Source organism: Bubalus bubalis, chromosome 3, assembly GCF_019923935.1.
Source record: "Bubalus bubalis isolate 160015118507 breed Murrah chromosome 3, NDDB_SH_1, whole genome shotgun sequence".
NCBI classification, from domain to species: Eukaryota; Metazoa; Chordata; class Mammalia; order Artiodactyla; family Bovidae; genus Bubalus; species Bubalus bubalis.
In genome coordinates, this window is record NC_059159.1 from 156,472,547 (window position 1) to 156,489,755 (window position 17,209).

Consider the following 17,209-nt stretch of genomic DNA (forward strand, 5'->3'; position numbering starts at 1 on the left):
TAACTAGCTTTACTGGATCTAAATAAACACTTCCTCACATATGGCCCTTACTGTCCGTTAGGCAAAAGTCAATAAGATGAGAGACCTTGTTTTTTCATGTTCCTTTTGTGTCCTCAGTGCTGGAACATGTGGACAATAAATATTTGTGGAACAAATGAATGAACGATTCAGACTCTATTACCCTGTTACAACATTCTCTGTTTGTTTCAATTAAGGCAGCCTGACCTGCTGGTGGTACAACCTCCTGGGAGTGATGGACCAGAAGCTTCTCAGGACCCATGCAGCTTTCTAACACTGCAGAGCACTTGGTCTGTCATGGTTTCCATTAGGTTTCCACCTACTGCCAGATACTCAAGTACACACTGCTTTTCCTCTTTTCTCTGACTAGCCCTTGCTGCCAGCCGACCTTTAGTATTTGTGTTTAAGACAGTGATAACAGTGACTACAGAGACTAATTACCTTGAATGGACCACTTCCATATTTAGGATGCCCCTTATTTTAAACTAGTGGGATGTGATAGATAAGAAATTGGCAGGGGGCAATGGAAATCATGCTAATGATTTTTATAAGCCTGCTGCCTTTGGCCCATCTCCCAACCGCACAATTAGTAAACACAGGCATATTTTCCTAGTTTCATAAGGGCAAGCAGTAAGCACATTTTTCTAATTTAAAAAATTCTATATCATGTAAAGCAAAGATTTTATTTTGGTACATAAACAGTTCCACTACTTCTGCTTATGGCAAAGTCAAGCTAGTATGTAAACATGAGACAGGGTAAGGAAGCAGTTCCCATTTCTGCCAGAGAATAAGCTTGAGAAGGTCCTCTGGAAATCAATAACTATGCAATCTGGGCCTGCTGCCCACTGCATAGGAGCCGGATGATTATCTAATAATGCCGGAGGAAGGTTCTTTAAAATCTAAGGTTAAAATCTTACATAAACACTAATATTACTTCCTGATTTTATAAATTGATAAAAAAATTAATCATATTCTTCTTAATAATAGATACTTTCTATTTTATTTATTTAATTTTAAATATTTTTACTTATTTATTTTTATTTAATTTCTATTTATTTATTATTTCTATTCTATATTTTCTAGATATCTTTCTCATCTATCTTTAAAAGAAACGTTACAAATAGATAGCCAGTGGGGATTTGCTATTCTGATGCAGGGAGCTCAAATCTGGTGCTCTGTGGCAATATAGATGGGTGGGAAGGAGTGGGAGGTAGGAAGAAGGTTCAAGAGGGAGGGGACATATGTATACCTATGGCAGATTCATGTTGATATATGGCAGAAACCAACACAATATTATAAAGAGTTATCTCCAATTAAAAGGAAATAAATTTAAATTTTAAAAAAGAAAGCACTACATTTTTAAAATCTGTTTTAGATTTTATAGACAAGAGACACTTTAGGTAACAATCCTCAACCCAAGTTATTGTTTCAGAACTGTGAGGTTTTTTTTTTTAATTCATCTTAAATTCATCTTCCCTTTAGGAAGACATTATCAACACATGCCTGGGCTTCCCTTGTGGCTCAGCTGGTGAAGAATCCACCTGCAGGAGACCTGGGTTCGATCCCTGGGTTGGGAAGATACCCTGAAGAAGGGAAAGGCTACCCACTCCAGTATTCTGGCCTAGAGAATTCCATGGACTGTATTCCATGGGGTCTCAAAGAGTCGGACACGACTGAGCGACTTCCACAAGCAAACAAAATAAAAAAACAAAATCAACACATGCCAACTGACAGACAGGCAGGAAATCAGTTTTATTTCAACCAGTTGGCCCATGATGCGAGGCTGCACCTTCCACTCTGTGGATGGTGTGGCAGGGCCAGCCCGAGCAGGGAGGTAAAAATAGGTGACGCTGCACTGGAGCCACCAACCTCCTTCAGCACTGTTACAAAGACAGGAGTTTATTCATTTCCTTCCAGGTGCTCTTGTATAATGTCATTGCCACGAGCCCCACCAGGGAAGGTGAAGATTGCAGCTTACCTTGCGGAGACTGACATCAGCCCCTAGCATCTTGTCCACAGTTGGCTTTGGCAGGGAGAGGTTGTGATGCAGGAATCCAGAGAAGGTTTCATTGTCTACCAGGAAGTCCTGAAGTTTCAAGCCTGCAGGAGAAATAGTGTTTCATTTTCATTTCATGAGTAACTAAAAAGAAAAAAAAAAAAAGCACAATGGAGCAAAATATCCTAATATTGCCTCGTTTTAAACCAATTGAGCACACAGAGAAATGAGGTTCAGGGAGTTTTGCCTTAACATCAGAGACATGAAAAGAGTGCTTTCTGAAGCTGTGAAGTGCGGCACTGCTGTACACATACACATAACCTTTTCTCGCTTTACCAAGAATAAGTAAACAAATCTGAGATTTGTGACCCTGACCCCACAGCTCCTATCTCCCCAATGCCATCTCAGACAGCTAAACTCAGAGATATTTAAAACCTTATTCCTACAAGCCCAAAGGGCTGGTTTCTTCTTGATGCAAAACAGTGGTTCTGAAACTTGAAGAGGCATCAGAATCACCTGCAGGGCTTGTGAAAACTGGTCCCCTACCCCCCAGAGTTTCTGATTCAGCGGCCTGGGGTGAGGCTGGATAATTTGCATTTCTAACAAGCTTCCAGGAGATGCTGTCACCCGCTGGTCTGGGGCCCACCTTTAGAGAACCACGGGTGCAGAGCATTATGCATATCAAAGTGCTTTCACAGGCCTGATTTCATTTCAGTTCCAGACGTGGAACACGTGATACAGAGCTCCCACACCCAGGCCGGCCCCTGCTTTAAGAAAATATGTACGCATACATTTAAAAAAATCAACACTACTGAATGATTGTATTGCTGCAGGGTTTCCTACAGAATCACTTTAAATAATAAGCCCTCCAGGTATATTTAGAAAAGGTTCCAATCCAGTGTAGTGAAGCATAAAAAGCACTAGCCGGAAATCCAACTTTAGTCCCTAGAGTTGGAGGCTGTGCCTGAGTGGTATCACTTGGATATTTCATATCATCTTTCCAAATTTCAGCTTCTTTATCTCCAAACAGTGAGGTGACCAGATGCTTTGTGGGTCCCCCTTACTGAAATGCTCTCATTTTCTCTGCCATATTTCATTTGAGTGTCCACTTCTCCTTCTGCCCCTCTCTCACAATAACCCAACATCAGGACCTCACGACTCGCCAGGCATCACTGAGAGACTGCAGCGCACAGGCCCTGGCATGAACTGACCTCTAGGGGGCAAACCTAGCAAACTCAAATCACTTCACTGATGAGAAACAGACGTCTGATCTGAAAACAGGGCTGTGAGGTGAGGCTTAAAAAGAGGACAGGAGTTAATCCTGGGAGCTAAGGGGGTGATGTGCAGAGATAAAGTAGAAGGAGGTCTCAAAATCCAGCTAGACTCTCATCTGTGCTGTCTGATTCAGGTATGGTCTGCTAAAGTAAACTTTTAATAATCTCAGTTGGTAAAGAATCTGCCTGCAACACAAGAGACCAGGGTTCAATCCCTGGGTCAGGAAGATCCCCTGGAGAAGGAAATGGCAACTCATTCCAGTATTGTTGGCTGGGAAATCCCATGGACAGAGGAGCCTGGTGGGCTACAGTCCATGGGGTTACAAGAGCTGGACACGATTTAGCTACTAAACCACCACCACAGAAGGGTACACAGAGCATGACTCACATCTCTAGAGAAACAGTTCTCTGGCTACACCTTATTTGGCTAACTCCCAGTTATTCCCCATGACACATTTTAAGAAGTGGTCCTGGCCAAGTGAGTGTCCCTCCTGAGAAAAGATGCTCCTGCAGGCTGCCACCTGCCTGGTGCTCCCCATAACATATGATACTGCCTTCTCACTATTGCATTCACTTCTGTAGCTGCCAAACCTCAGAGCATTGAAGATTCACCTAGGGACATGCTAAAATGTAATTTCTTGGGCTGGATTCCCAGAGATCCTGAAATAGTAGCTCCAGAGTGGGGCCTAAGAATCTACATTTTAATAAGCATCTTCTGTATTTCTAATGCAAGGGTTCTGAGGACCATCCTTTTAGGACTGTTGTTTTATTTGCATATTATCTCCCCTAGACTATGCCTCTGGGACACAGAATATGTCTTTTATCCTTGCATCCCAGTGCCCAGATCAAGCAAAGAATTACTGATCAATGAATGATGACTGGAAAATAAGTACCAGGAGATGGGATCAAGGCTGGGAAGATTTCAGAAGTATCTGAGAAGCATCAAAGATTTCCTTTCAGCTTTACAGGTCCAAGAATGGCTTGCAGATATTGGGGCGACCCCCAGGCTGCACCCCAAGATAAACAGGGCCCCTGGTCACTAGAACTGCATTCCCAGAGACACAAAGTGACACCCTAGGTGTCCCAGTATCCCAAAGGTAGAGGTACACAGGAAGAAGACAGGATACTTAGTGGCTTCAACTGCAGTCTGACCTGGAAAGCCTGACACTGACTGTTGTGGAACAATGAAAAAACTACCACACTGAGGGTGAGAAAACTTGGGCTCCGCATCCATTTACTTGCCAGGTCATCTCACCTAGCTGTGTCTCCACTGCCTCATCTGTAAAGGCAAGGGTGGGAAAAAAAACTTCCCTGAGACCCGGGCAGAACAGAATATGCACGTGAGCTAACCTGGTCTATGACCAGGCAGGCCACTCCTGAGAGTGAAAAGCCAGAGCAGGAATCGACACTGTGCTAGACAAATTCAGAATAACCTCCTTCCCCCAGAGCAAGGCTGCTGAAGGGTGGAAGGCTGACTCCACTGCACATGCGATGGGTCTAGGTCACAAGCAACATGCTTTAGTCAACGGAGCATGCGCAGTGCGTTTACGCGACGTTTCAGCTAAGTCAACAGGCTCTGCTGATGAGAACATCTGGATGTGATCAAACCCCAACCACCTCTCAGTGAATCCTCTGGATGAGGCAGAAAAGCCAAGAGGCCGATTAAACAGTCAACAACCTTTAGCAGCGCACATGCACAGGGTGGTGAGGTAGCTATACGGGGGGGGGGGGGGGGGGGGGGGGGGGGGGGGCGGGGGCAGCAGAATGCCAAAGATCCCTGGATACGAAGAACCCGCATTCTGGTCACACGGATACCACACACGTGGATTCAGATTTGCATGCCACCAACACCAAGCTGCAGCCAGCATGGGCGCAGGAAGGCAGTGCAGTGCGCACTGTTTCTCAACCTCAGTCCCCATGAGACTCCTGAGGGGGCTTTGCAAAAATCCCAATGCCCAGGCCACACCCCCTAACAACTTCTGCGTGATCAGAACTTTTGGGGCTAAGACACAGGCATCAGAATTTTATCCACCATGATGATTCCAACCAAGTTTGGGAAACATTAGTGAAATGAAAAGTTCAGGGGTATGGGGACAGAATAACTTAACTTTGATGCTGGACTCTGCTGTTTATGAATTGCATGGCTTTGAGAAATTCATTTTGCCTTCCAGAGCCCAAGATTTCTGACCTAGGAGGTAAGGGTAACAGTACCCACTTTTCAAAGGTATGAGGATTAGAGATATTTGCATGTAACGCATGAATGCTTCCCTGGTGGCTCAGATGGTAAAGAATCTGCCTGCAATATAGGACACCTGGGTTCGATCCTTGGGTTGGGAAGATTCCCTGGAGGACATGGCAACCCACTCCAGTATGCTTACCTGGAGAATCCCATAGACAGAGGAGCCTGGGGGCTACAGTCCATGAGGTCACAAAGAGTTGGACATGACTGAGAGACTTTCACTAACACTAGCTAATGCATGAATAGTGAGCAAGGGGTTCATGGTAGTTGCTCAAAAAATGATAATAATCTTGTGATTATTGAGAAGGGTTTACTTCACTCACCTTGACCAGTGTACCACAATGATGTACAGAGAAAAGGCAGGGACACAGACATTTCCCTCAAGGAACGCCCAAGGATGATAAGGGTGATGAAAAGGCAAATCAATAGAAAAAGCAGAGCGAAGGATGACAGAGCCAAAGGAAGGCAACTCATGGAAGCATTTGACCCAGATGAGGCTTATCTGTTCCAAGGGGGGAGTCAGGCTGAACAGACTGAAGCCAGGTTCTGGAAAAGAACAGAGAGCCAGAAATCTCTAGAGGTTGTGGCTGATGAGGAGAGGGTAAGGAAGACCTCCCATGATGCAGGGACCAGGACACCCTGTAGACATAGTGCTATGTACACATGGTTTTCAATGTTTCTGAGTGAATAAACAAACACACAAGCAGATAAGCATAGAAGAGCTTCCTCAGAACCTAAGATGTGGGGAGTAGGATGGGAAAAGGAAGAGGATGAGGTACAATGTGAGGCCAGAGTACGGTGATTTTGTACCTGTGGTCTCAAGTTTTCTCCACTTTTTTTCTTGGCAGGAAAATGAGTGGAGAAGCCAATAATATCAAGAAAGCCCAATATCTGAAATGGCCCTTCTCCTCTTGCCCTAGCTGATTCCTACCCTTCTTTAAGATTTGGGCCATGAGTCATCTCCTCCAGGAAGCCTGTCCCGATGCCCTCAAGCTGGGTCAGGTGGCCATTCCTCCATACCCTAATAGCCTTTTATGCATGCTTCCCCCGAGCTACAGTTGTCTGAGACCACGTCATTTTTTCCAGAAGAACAGAAGTGCTTGAGGGCCAGGACTTACTCAAAAGGACAGCAGTGCCTGGCACTGAGGAGGCATCCCGTCAGTGGTGGATGAACACATAAGAGTGAATCACGTAATGAATTGAGATGACCTGCTGTGGGTAGGGACGGGTGAAACAAGACATGCGTGTGAGACGAACCAGGTCAAGACAGTGAACCTCCTCAGCTGCATCAGCCCAGGGTCAGGAAGACAGTCAGGCATGTGGGAGCTGGAAGCAGGACATGAGAAGTGTCCATAACAGGATAAATGAGGATGACAAGCATCCACCTCACTGCACTGAGCTGAGGGTTAAAAGAGAAATGTACCTGAAGTCGCAGCATAAAGCCTAGAACCAAGGAAAGTCCTCAATAAAGATGGCTAATACCGTCATCACTTTCAGGAAAGACACCTCATTAGCTTCAACGCTAGTCTGATCCTAAAGTATATGCTTTCAGAATAGATAAGAACAGAAGTGACTTTGCCAACCAAGTCAATATTGAATTTATGATCCAAGGTATATGTGTGTGTGTATGTGTGCATTATGTATTTGCCTGGCTGAGTTCCTGAGTCAGAGAGAATTATGAATTCTTTCTGCTGACACGTTATAAGGTGAAGAAAAGGTTGAAGCTGACTGGTTTGCCTAATCAGAACTTAAGAAAAGAATAAGGAAATCTAGCATTTTACAGAGAATCAATGGGAATAATCACCTCTACAACATCACTGCAGGGATGGCATAGATAGAAGATGACTAGTAAGAAAAACCAGTCATTGGACGCTAGATAGAAAACACTTAATGGAAAAGACAGCTACTTACTTGGCCATTTAACTCTTTCCACGCTAGCTGACATGACCTCAATTTTCCTATCTGTAATGTGTGGGTTATAGAAGATCTCAGGGATCGTCTTATTGTTGGTACTAAAAGGTACACTTGGGATTAAACTAAATCGGCATTAGACTTGGCATTAGAAAATCTAAATTCAGGTCCCAGCTCAGCTGTTTCCTAACTGTGCAATTGTGAACCTCACTTTTCTCCGTTTCTGAATCTCTCTGGGTCTCAGTTTTCTTAGATGTAAGATGGGCTAGTAACATTCATAGGTTGTTGTGAAAACAAAGATCAAGAAAGTGAAAGTAGTCTTTTGGAGGGAAAGAGCCTCAGGAGTTTACAAGGGTAACTGAGAGGCTATAAATACTGTCACAGAATATGGTCATCAGGGAACTGGACCGGTCACTAAATTAAATATGGGTCCCTGCTGCCCAAAGAGAAGATTGAAAGTCACCATCCAGCAAAAGGCCCCAAGAGCTCTCCTGTTGCCATATCTCCAATGTGGACCAAAATACTTGATCAGCTGAAATCAGCCTCCTTGGTTTTGCCTGGAGAAGCCAGCAGTGGTCTGTCCTTTTCCAGAGAGCTTTGCTTTGTATGCAGGGAGGTAGGGCAAAGAAAAGGAGGGGAAAAAAAAAAAAAAAGAAACCAATTCAGGAGCTTGGAGTCCAAAGAACAAAACAAGTGAAATGTGTGTTTGTGGGCTGAGGACAAACAGGACAGAATCCTCAGGTCCTTGCCAGTCCTCAGGGCCGGGCCTCTCTGAGCAGGCTAAGGAAACACTTTCATGGCAGGGGAGAAGGGTGTGGCGGGGAGGATCACTGCACCGGGGGGATACATGGGGTGGGCGTGGGGGGATGCTTTCATGGCCACTTAGTGTTCCTTCTGCTTCTTCCCAGCCTGCCTGAGCAGAGCAGAGAAGCAGGGAGGAGGGAGGGCAGCAGCCCAGGAAGGCGGAGGAGGGCAGTCCTCAGCAGAGCCTGCAGCGGGGTTACTCCCGGTCAGTGCCCTCCCGTCCCCGGCTCCAGTTTCAAGATCGCTGTAGTCTCTTTTGTTTAACATGAAAAGAAACCACAGCGATCAGCTGCTTGAGAAGTGGGTGGAAGAGGCAAATAAAAAAGAGAGAGAGAGAGAGAGACAAGTAGAGAAAGATCATGTCAGCTTCCAAGGCCCAGATACTCTTCTTAAAAGGACCCAAGGAGGGTCTCCCAGCCCTGACCCTATTCCAGGGGCAATGACCTAGAGAAACTGCGGCCAGATTCTCACTCCTGGCTTTATTCGTCTTAAGCAGGACCTTGTATAAACACGACTGCGAAACATCTCTCTGCCAGAAAAGAGCTGGGAACAAACATACTCAGGTGTCTTCTGGGGTATTTTTTGTTATTTCAGTTTGTTTTCCTGATGCTAGGGCTCCACTTTCTTCTTCAAGGATAGCCCCCGCCTGCTTCACTGAGACAGCTGGACCCTCCCCAGGAAAACCAGGGCTTCCCTAGGAAGTTCAGGGTTCTGGAGAAGGGGGTAAGACAGGGTGACCTGGCTGCTCCCTGGGGTGACTCCTTAGAGCAGATGAGAGGAGGCTGGGAGCCGGGGTGCACACAGCTTCGGGAACTCCTGCTGTTCATCTGGGCCAGGGTTCCCAACCCAGAAGTTTCCTTCTCTACAGTGAGGGCTTGCCAAGGATACTGATACACTCTTGAAAGATCCCAAGTTCTAGAGTCTGGCTAACCTGATTCCTATCTCAGTTCCAGAATTTTCCAGTTATGTGCCCTTGGAGGCTTAAACTCTCCAACCCTACATTTTTCTGTAAATAGAGATCAGCTATACTAGGGGGTGGATTAGGTAAACAGTATAGAATGCCCTGAATACTGACTCACACATACTGCAAGAGAATATTTGTTGTTGTTCAGTTGCTCAGCCATATCCAACTCTCTGTGACCCCATGGACTGCAGCAAGCCAGGCTTTCCTGTCCTTCACAATCTCCTGGAATTTGCCCAAACAGAAAATACAAGTGGAGAAATTAAACAAGTTCAAAACAAAACAAATGTTGATAAAATCGTAGATGACACAAGTGAAGAGTTCCTTAGAGAAACTACAATATTTAGGGTTGTGCTTCCTGATCCCTGCAAGTTCTGGGAAAGTCAGAGTCTTCTGAGACCCACGGGACCATCACAGCTCCAGGAACTACATAGTCCTTACTCTACATAGAATGGAATTTGATTAATTTGATTAATTAATTAATCAACAAATTTCTAGACAGCTACTGAAGTCAAAACACTAGAGCTGTAGTTCCAAGTAGTAATATTTCTCAGTGCTCCTTGAAGGCAGGAATCTGTAATAAAAGAGATGCTGTACAAAGACAGGATCCCTGCCCTTGCCTTCCAAGAAGACAGGGACAGAAGGTCAGAACAGAGCTGTGAACCTCCCAGCCCGCTCTGCCACTACAGAATCGTTCAACACTGAAATCAGGGGATGGGAAGAGACCTGACACATCTTTCCTGGATCCATCTGCTAAGGCAACGGCATACCTGTCTTACTGAGAAGGGGTCAAGGTGGAAGAAGTGGTCAGGAGCCCCTGGAACAAGGATTCATGACAGCTGATAAGAAGCTGAATGGTAAGCAGGCCCCCAAACAGCCAGTGGAGACTGTGGCCCCAGAGGGAGAGAGTGGGCGAGCTGTTCACACTGGTCAGGAGCTCTGTAAATGCAGCGGGCCTGGGAGGTATAGTCAGGCTGGCTTGGGAGGCCCAGAAGGAAAAGAAAGATAACACTGAAGAGGTAGCATTAGTCCCAGGGAGTTCTAGACCTAAAGAGAAAGAGAAGAGACAAGAAGCCATCATCAGACAAAGCAAAAAAACAGCTGGGTGACCACCGCATGGAGGCCCCTTTGAAGGCCAGGGAGGTAGAAAGGAAGGGGAGGATGCCCGGAAAAGGCAAGGAACAGAGAGAAGGTGAGATCAAAATAGGAGGAAACATAGTCCAGAAACAGAAAGACCAAATCAAACAGAATGGGCCAACAGAAAATGATCTGGGAAGAAAGAGAAGAGTTGGAGGAATTGAGGTGTTTTGCTTAAAAATGAGGCCAGAGGCTCTTAGCACCATGAGTGAGGGAGGGATCAGAATCAGCCTGCAGGGCCCTGAGAAGCCAGGGAACAGAGGAAAGGAAGATAAGTTTATGAATTAGGGGCTGAGAATGGGTTCTTTCCAGGCCTGGATTAGGAAGAATTGTTCACATATAAGGTATAAATTGTTTAAGTTTCTCTTATTTTTAAAATTAATAATACGTCTTAAGGGACATGGTAGTGCTATGTTGGCAGCAAAAGGGGATCAACATGTACTGAGCATCAGACACATTGTATGTATTATTTTCTACAATCCTTAAAACAAGCTTATGGGAAAGGTATTATTTTTCCCATTTTTCAAATAAGGAAACAGACCCAGAGATGTTAACATCCTGCTCAAGGCCACAGAGCAAGCAAGTGGTAAATTTGAACCCAATCAGCTCTGGCTTACACACCTTTAGCTCTTTCAACTATATAGGAATTAAGTAAATCATTTTATTCTTTTAAAATGCTTTATAATGATTTTGCCATCAAAAGCTGGCCATGCTACTCGTGGAATAAGGCAATGTGGCAACATGAGATGGTGCAAAGATGCTGCACCTGGAGATCAGACAGACACTGATTCAATTCACGGCTTTACTCAGTCACCTTGGGCAAAAGACGTAACCTGTGAGTCTCAGTTTCCTCATCGATAAAATGGGGATAATAATACCAAGGCGTTGTAAGACTTGAATGTAATAACATATTTAAATGTAAAATGGCATCATTACCTGGTACAACTTAGTCTGTTGGACAAAGTGTCACTCTAAGATCGCCCCTCTATACCTAAACGCAACAGTGATTAGAGTGCCAGAAATGGAAAGGTTTCAAGGAGAAACAAACTGGAGTTCCATATTGCTCTTTGCCACTCACAGAGTAAATAAACCTCATACTGGAAAAGCAAGAGACATGAAACACTATTCTTGATGTTAACAATCCAAACTCTCTAAAGGCAGTCTGATACAGTGTGGTACATGCCGTCCAGTAGTCGAGTACAATTGTGCTTTCTATTCTTGTCTGGGCAGAGCTGACCTTTGATTCAATTTAGTTTGAGCAATATTTCCATACAGCAGTACAGCACTGCATCCCCCTGATGGCAGCCCAAGCTGGGGCCAGACCCTGCCCTGGATGGCAACCAACAGGCTGGGTTTTGAGATGCTGCCTGGCTTTGACAGGTCTAGGGAACTTCCACATTGTGAAACTCTAAGGTCTCAAGTCAGAACTTCTGATAAGTGCATATGGATGTGAATTGCAATCAGCCAAAAATTTCAAGGATTTCCAGTTTGATGATATAATGTTGACACACGGGTCATCTGATCTCCCAAGATGACCCATAAGGGGCCCCACAAAGTTTGAGGCTGCAGCCTCTACTTCAGCAGCTTCTCATATGGAAGGAAAGGGGTTAGGCAGGGAAGGAGAAGTGGCTGTGAGTCACAGGATGTTCTTTCTACACGGGCCTTGGGGAACGTTCCACCCATGTCTATTACCATGAAGTCTGGCATTTCTCTCGGAAGCCCTCTTGTCTCCGCTCTGATCCCAGTCCATCCATGCCCAGTATCCTGCGACCTGAGAAATTTTCTGGCTACCCTTGGCTGCTCTCTATAGACTGTAATAACGTACTAGCAGGGAGTCAAAGTCTGGAGTTCTAGTCCTCTTCTTGCCCTTTGCCAGCTGTGCTTCCTTAGGCAAATAACTTAGCCTCTCTGAACTTTAGCTCCTTTGTGTACACAAAGAGGAACAAAATTCCCTATCTCACATGATGGTCATATAATGAACTGAAGTATAAATAAGGTGCTTATGATGTGACAAATATTGTGCTAAATGCTTTATGCTTATTAGCTCATGATTCCCCATGATAGCCCTAAGGGAGGACTGTTACCTCCATTTGAGAAAACTGAGACACAAAGACAGAATTATCCAAGGTCACACAGTCACTAAGCAAAGCCGGGATCTGGACCAAGGCAGTCTGGCTGCCAAGTGTATGTTTACAAGATGATAATTTTACAACCTCCTTCCGTCAACTCCCTGCCACAGCCAGCTACCTTGCCATGTCACTAAAGCCTGTCCTGCCCTCAGGGGATCAGGTCTTTCTGACTTTCAAAGATTAAAGTAGAATTAAAGGTCCATGCAGTGAGTTTTCAGTATTACCTGTAAACCCAACAGCCAGAAAGTTATGATTCATTTCCCTAAGTAAACGCCAGCATAACCCTCAGGACTTATTTCACAAAACTCTTAGTCAGAGCCACATCAAAAAAGCCAAACAAGCCAGATTTGTAACATGAATACATAGCAAATAACAGCCAGACCACTGACACTCAAAAGTCTTGCTGAAGGGATGGACAGACTCAAGAGCCAGGTCAGGATCAGTGCTGCCCCAGGCCTCCCCTCCAGTCCTTCCCTCTTCTGACCCTTGACCTCAACAATATGGGATGTCTTCCAAAGGGACATCGCCAGTGCAGCGACAGAGTGCCCAAAGTTCTTCCTTGCTCTTCTTTCCTGGCAAAGTTCTCATGAGCTTCAGAGGATGCTGTGTTCTGGAGAGAAGGCATTACAGAAGCCCTTGAATCAGGAGCTGTGGGGAGACAGTTGTAAACCTGGTCCTCATCAGGGGAAGCTGAGCTAAGGCGCCCAACTTCATGGAGCACTGTTCTCATGGGAAGTGTCATTCACACAGACTGCAGTATACATGGCATCCTCAGAAACGTGTGACCTGGCAGCCTAAGTAAAGCCTGAAAGACCTCCCTTAACTGTCCCCACCTACCTCACTTGGTCCAATTCAGCAGGTCCAGAAAAGTGATCTTCTGAAGTTCCACATAGCACCTACTGAGTGAGTGAGCAAAAGTGCTCAGTCGTGTCTGACTCTTTGCTACCCCATGGACTATATAGTCTATGGAATTCTCTAGGCCAGAACACTGGAGAGGGTAGCCTTTCCCTTCTCCAGGGGATATTCCCAACCTAGGGATCGAACCCAGGTCTCCCACATTGCAGGTGGATTCTTCACCAGCTGAGCCACAAAGGAAGCCCTAGTACCTACTGGGCTTCTGTTAAAAGGACTGCTATGGCTATAATGTGAGACAGGGCCAGACACATAGAGACCTAAGATCTTGCCTGAGAATGAAAGCTGCTGAATCTCATGCACAGGGGAGACTAGGGTCTGGCCCTCCAGCTACAGGACAGAAGCCAGAGCCCTGTCCACTGCACCAGGCCACAGTGGATAATGATAGAGAAACAACAGTGCCTCCTCAAGCCAAGAAGGAGAAGACTCTTGAGAGTTCCTTGGACTGCAAGGAGATCAAACCAGTCAATCCTAAAGGAAATCAACCCTGAATATTCACTGGAAGGACTGACGCTGAAGCTGAAGCTCCAATACTTTGGCCACCTGATGTAAAGAACTGACTCTTTAGAAAAGCCCCTGATGCTGGGAAAGATTACAGGCATGAGGAGAAAGGGTCGACAGAGGATGAGATGGTTGGATGGCATCACCAACTCAATAGACATGAGTTTGAGCAAATTCTGGAAAATAGTGAAGGATAGGAAAGCCTGGCATGCTGCAGTCCATGGGGTCACAAAGAGTCGGACACGACTGAGCGACTGAACAACAACTTCACACCAAGGAATTGTCCCTGGACCAGCATAAGAAATGGGGAGGCTGAGGGAGCATCCAGGGTTAAGAGACAAGGGACAAGAGCCCAGGAGACAATAGCCCAGCTACCTACGAAAATGAGAGACAGTGGCGAGCTGGGGAACTTCTTGCAGGAGATGTGAGGGTGGCCCACCCCAGGAGGTGCGCCTCCCAACTTCCAGCCAAGTAGGAAGTATTGACCACTGAAGTGAAGTGAAGTGAAGTCGCTCAGTCGTGTCCGACTCTTTGTGACCCCATGGACACCAGGCTCCTTCATCCATGGGATTTTCTAGGCAAGAGTACTGGAGTGGGTTGCCATTTCCTTCTCCAGGGAACTTCCTGACTCAGGGATCGAACCCAGGTCTCCCACATTGTAGACAGATGCTTTACCATCTGAGCCACCAGGGAAGTCATTAACCACTACATATGGTATAAACTCGAGAGGGTCCAAGCCCATGTTGCCATAGAGATGAAGGAAAGTTGTAGTCCAGATGCCAGGATTCGAGAAAGGAGCAAGGCACTGGAGCAAAATCAATGTTTGAGCAGAAACATCCAGCAGGAAGTAAGCTAATGAGTCCATTAGGTATCAGTGAGCAACTCATTTTAAATAGTCCTAAAGGAAATAAGGACTTCCCTCGTGGCTCAGATGGTAAAGAATCTGCCCACAATGCGAAAGACCTGGGTTTGATCCCTGGGTTGGAAAGATCCCCTGGAGGAGGGCAACCCACTCCAGTATTCTTGCCTAGAGAATCCCCATGGACAGAGGAGCCTGGCCGGCTATACTCCATGGGGTCACAAAGAGTTGCACACAACTGAGCAACTAAGCACAGCACAGCACAAAGGAAATAAACAGTAAAAGGCGAAGAAGAAAGCAAAGGGACACCTCCGTCCCCAGCCCAGTCCTGATCTGAGCAGCTCTGGCCCCGTCAAAAAGGCCTTAGTTCTGGCCAGCCTGCTGGTCATTCCATTGGAAAATGCCAGCTTCCCAAGAGGAGGCAGTGGACTGGATTGGTGCACAAGCCTGGAGGGCGGTGTGGAGGAAGAGGCCAAGGAAGAAGACAGTCCTTTCCATCCCCTAAGGTCTCTGGAGGGGCAGATGCTGCTGTGTGAAGCCTGAGGCTGACACAGTTTAGAGGGCTCTCTTTAAGAAAAACAGTATTTTTTAAACATCCTACTTCGGCAAGTTTTGATTGCTGAGATCCCTACCAGGACCTTGGAAAGGGGTTCTGAAAGTGAAATTCCTTTAGCTTCTCAGTAAATCCACTTCAATCCACTTCAAGACTCATAGCAGGCTTTCCAGGAAATGGTAACTCACTCCAGTATTCTTGCCTGGAAAAATCCCATGGACAGAGGAGTCCATGGGATCCCAGTCAGACACAACTGAGCGACTTCACTTTTTCTGGAAAGTAAACCTTGTAGAAGAAAGCAAGCCAAGACTGTTCTTAAGACTTTTTTGTCATTATTATCAATTGAAACCCCTGGGGACCTGGGTTCACACGATGGATCAACTTGAAAATGACATGTGCTGGGATTTTATACTTTTCAAGGTGCTTTCATTTGACCCTCAAAATACTCTGTGAAGGAGAAAGGACAGGTATCATCCCTCACCTTCATTCCGCAAAGATTCACTGGCTGCTTGCCTTGTGCCTGATTGTACTGTGCTATCTTGCTGATGCTTGGGACAGAGTTACAAACAAGGCCCAACCCTGCCCTCCAGGGGCCACAAGCAGGGGCCAGCCCACAGCACTACTCAGTCCCAGGTGATCCCTCACCCAGGTACCAAGTTTCCAAGAGGCAATATGTTCAGGTTATTTCACCGAAGTCCCAATTTCAAGGCAAGGGAAGCTGAGGCCCAAATAAGATTAACAAACTGGCAAAGCCAAACAGGTAGCCAGAAACAGATGGGGAGGTAAACTGACTCAGATTAATTCCATGTCAGCTGTGTGCTATGACCTCGCTATCAGTCATCCATCCACACAATGTCATCTGATGTAATGTTCAACAACCCACAGGGCTTCCCTGGTGGCTCAGATAGTAAAGAATCCTCCCGCAAGGCGGGAAAAATGGTTTCAATCCCTGGTTTGGGAGGATCCCCTGGAGGAGGGCATGGCAACCCACTCCAGTATTCTTGCCTGGAGAATCCCCATGGACAGAGGAGCCTGGCAGGCTACAGTCCAAAGAATCGGACACGACTGAGCAACTAAACACAACCCACAGAATACCTGATCTCCATTTTTCAGGTAAACTGAGGGTCAGAATAAATCAAAGCATGCCCAAGTTTCACACTTAATGAGGGACAGAGCCTGATTTTGTTCCCCAAAGGATTCTTTTTGTGGGGGGAGCAAAGTCAGCAAAGACCTATTTTTACCATCTTGGTGACATCACACCTCCCAAACAAATCTTAATACAAAACCCAAAATGCTTTCTTTTACAGCAGCAATTTCCAATCTCCCATCTCTACAAAACTACTCACACAAGTTTCACCACACCCACATAAAATGGTATTGTCTTTAAATTAACTTTAAGTAAATTTTCCCTATTTAACAGCCTCCTAAGCAATAATACTGTGAAATTATTTTGAGGTGAGTTAAAATTAAAAGTTGTCATCTGTGTACTGCTCAAAACCATCTCAGATATCATACAAGATTCACTTAAAGAAACGCTCTTTCTTGCCAGACTACATCTCACAGAGACAGAATCTAGACCTGTCACTTTTTCTAGAGCTTTTGAGAACTTGTGCAACTTTTACATTTCCACTGGGTTGGAGTCATGACGGGGACTTAAGAAGAGTGAATGCTCCTCACCTAGACTCCCAAACGTAATTTAATCCCTGTCCAACCGGGACGGATATACATTTAGGAAGAAAATAAAATGTCCAAAAAGTTCCAGTGATGAGAAAACTGAGTGAGGCCCGTCTGTAAAGCTTCCTGCATGTGCTTATAAGGATGGTTTCAAGGATATGACAGCTTGACTATGACTTAACTCTTGAACTGGAGATCTTCCCAGGTGGGAGATTAATGGAACAGCTAGAACAGAACGAGA

At 45.6% G+C, this 17,209-nt stretch overlaps 1 protein-coding gene and 1 long non-coding RNA gene across 5 annotated transcripts in view; one reads left to right on the plus strand and one right to left on the minus strand.

The window, feature by feature from the left end:
- Positions 1–17,209, minus strand: part of ABCA1 (ATP binding cassette subfamily A member 1) — a 137,054-nt gene that overhangs the window by 72,678 nt on the left and 47,167 nt on the right. For all 4 annotated transcript variants that reach the window (XM_025282162.3, XM_025282160.3, XM_025282161.3 and 1 more), the window contains one exon: positions 1,997–2,118. In XM_025282162.3, coding sequence (XP_025137947.2) covers positions 1,997–2,118 — 122 coding nt within the window. The remainder of the gene's footprint in view (positions 1–1,996; positions 2,119–17,209) is intronic.
- On the plus strand, positions 3,336–6,505 carry LOC123332936. Its single transcript, XR_006550116.2, has 3 exons — positions 3,336–3,422; positions 5,460–5,483; positions 6,376–6,505. It is a non-coding gene; the product is annotated as an uncharacterized LOC123332936 (long non-coding RNA).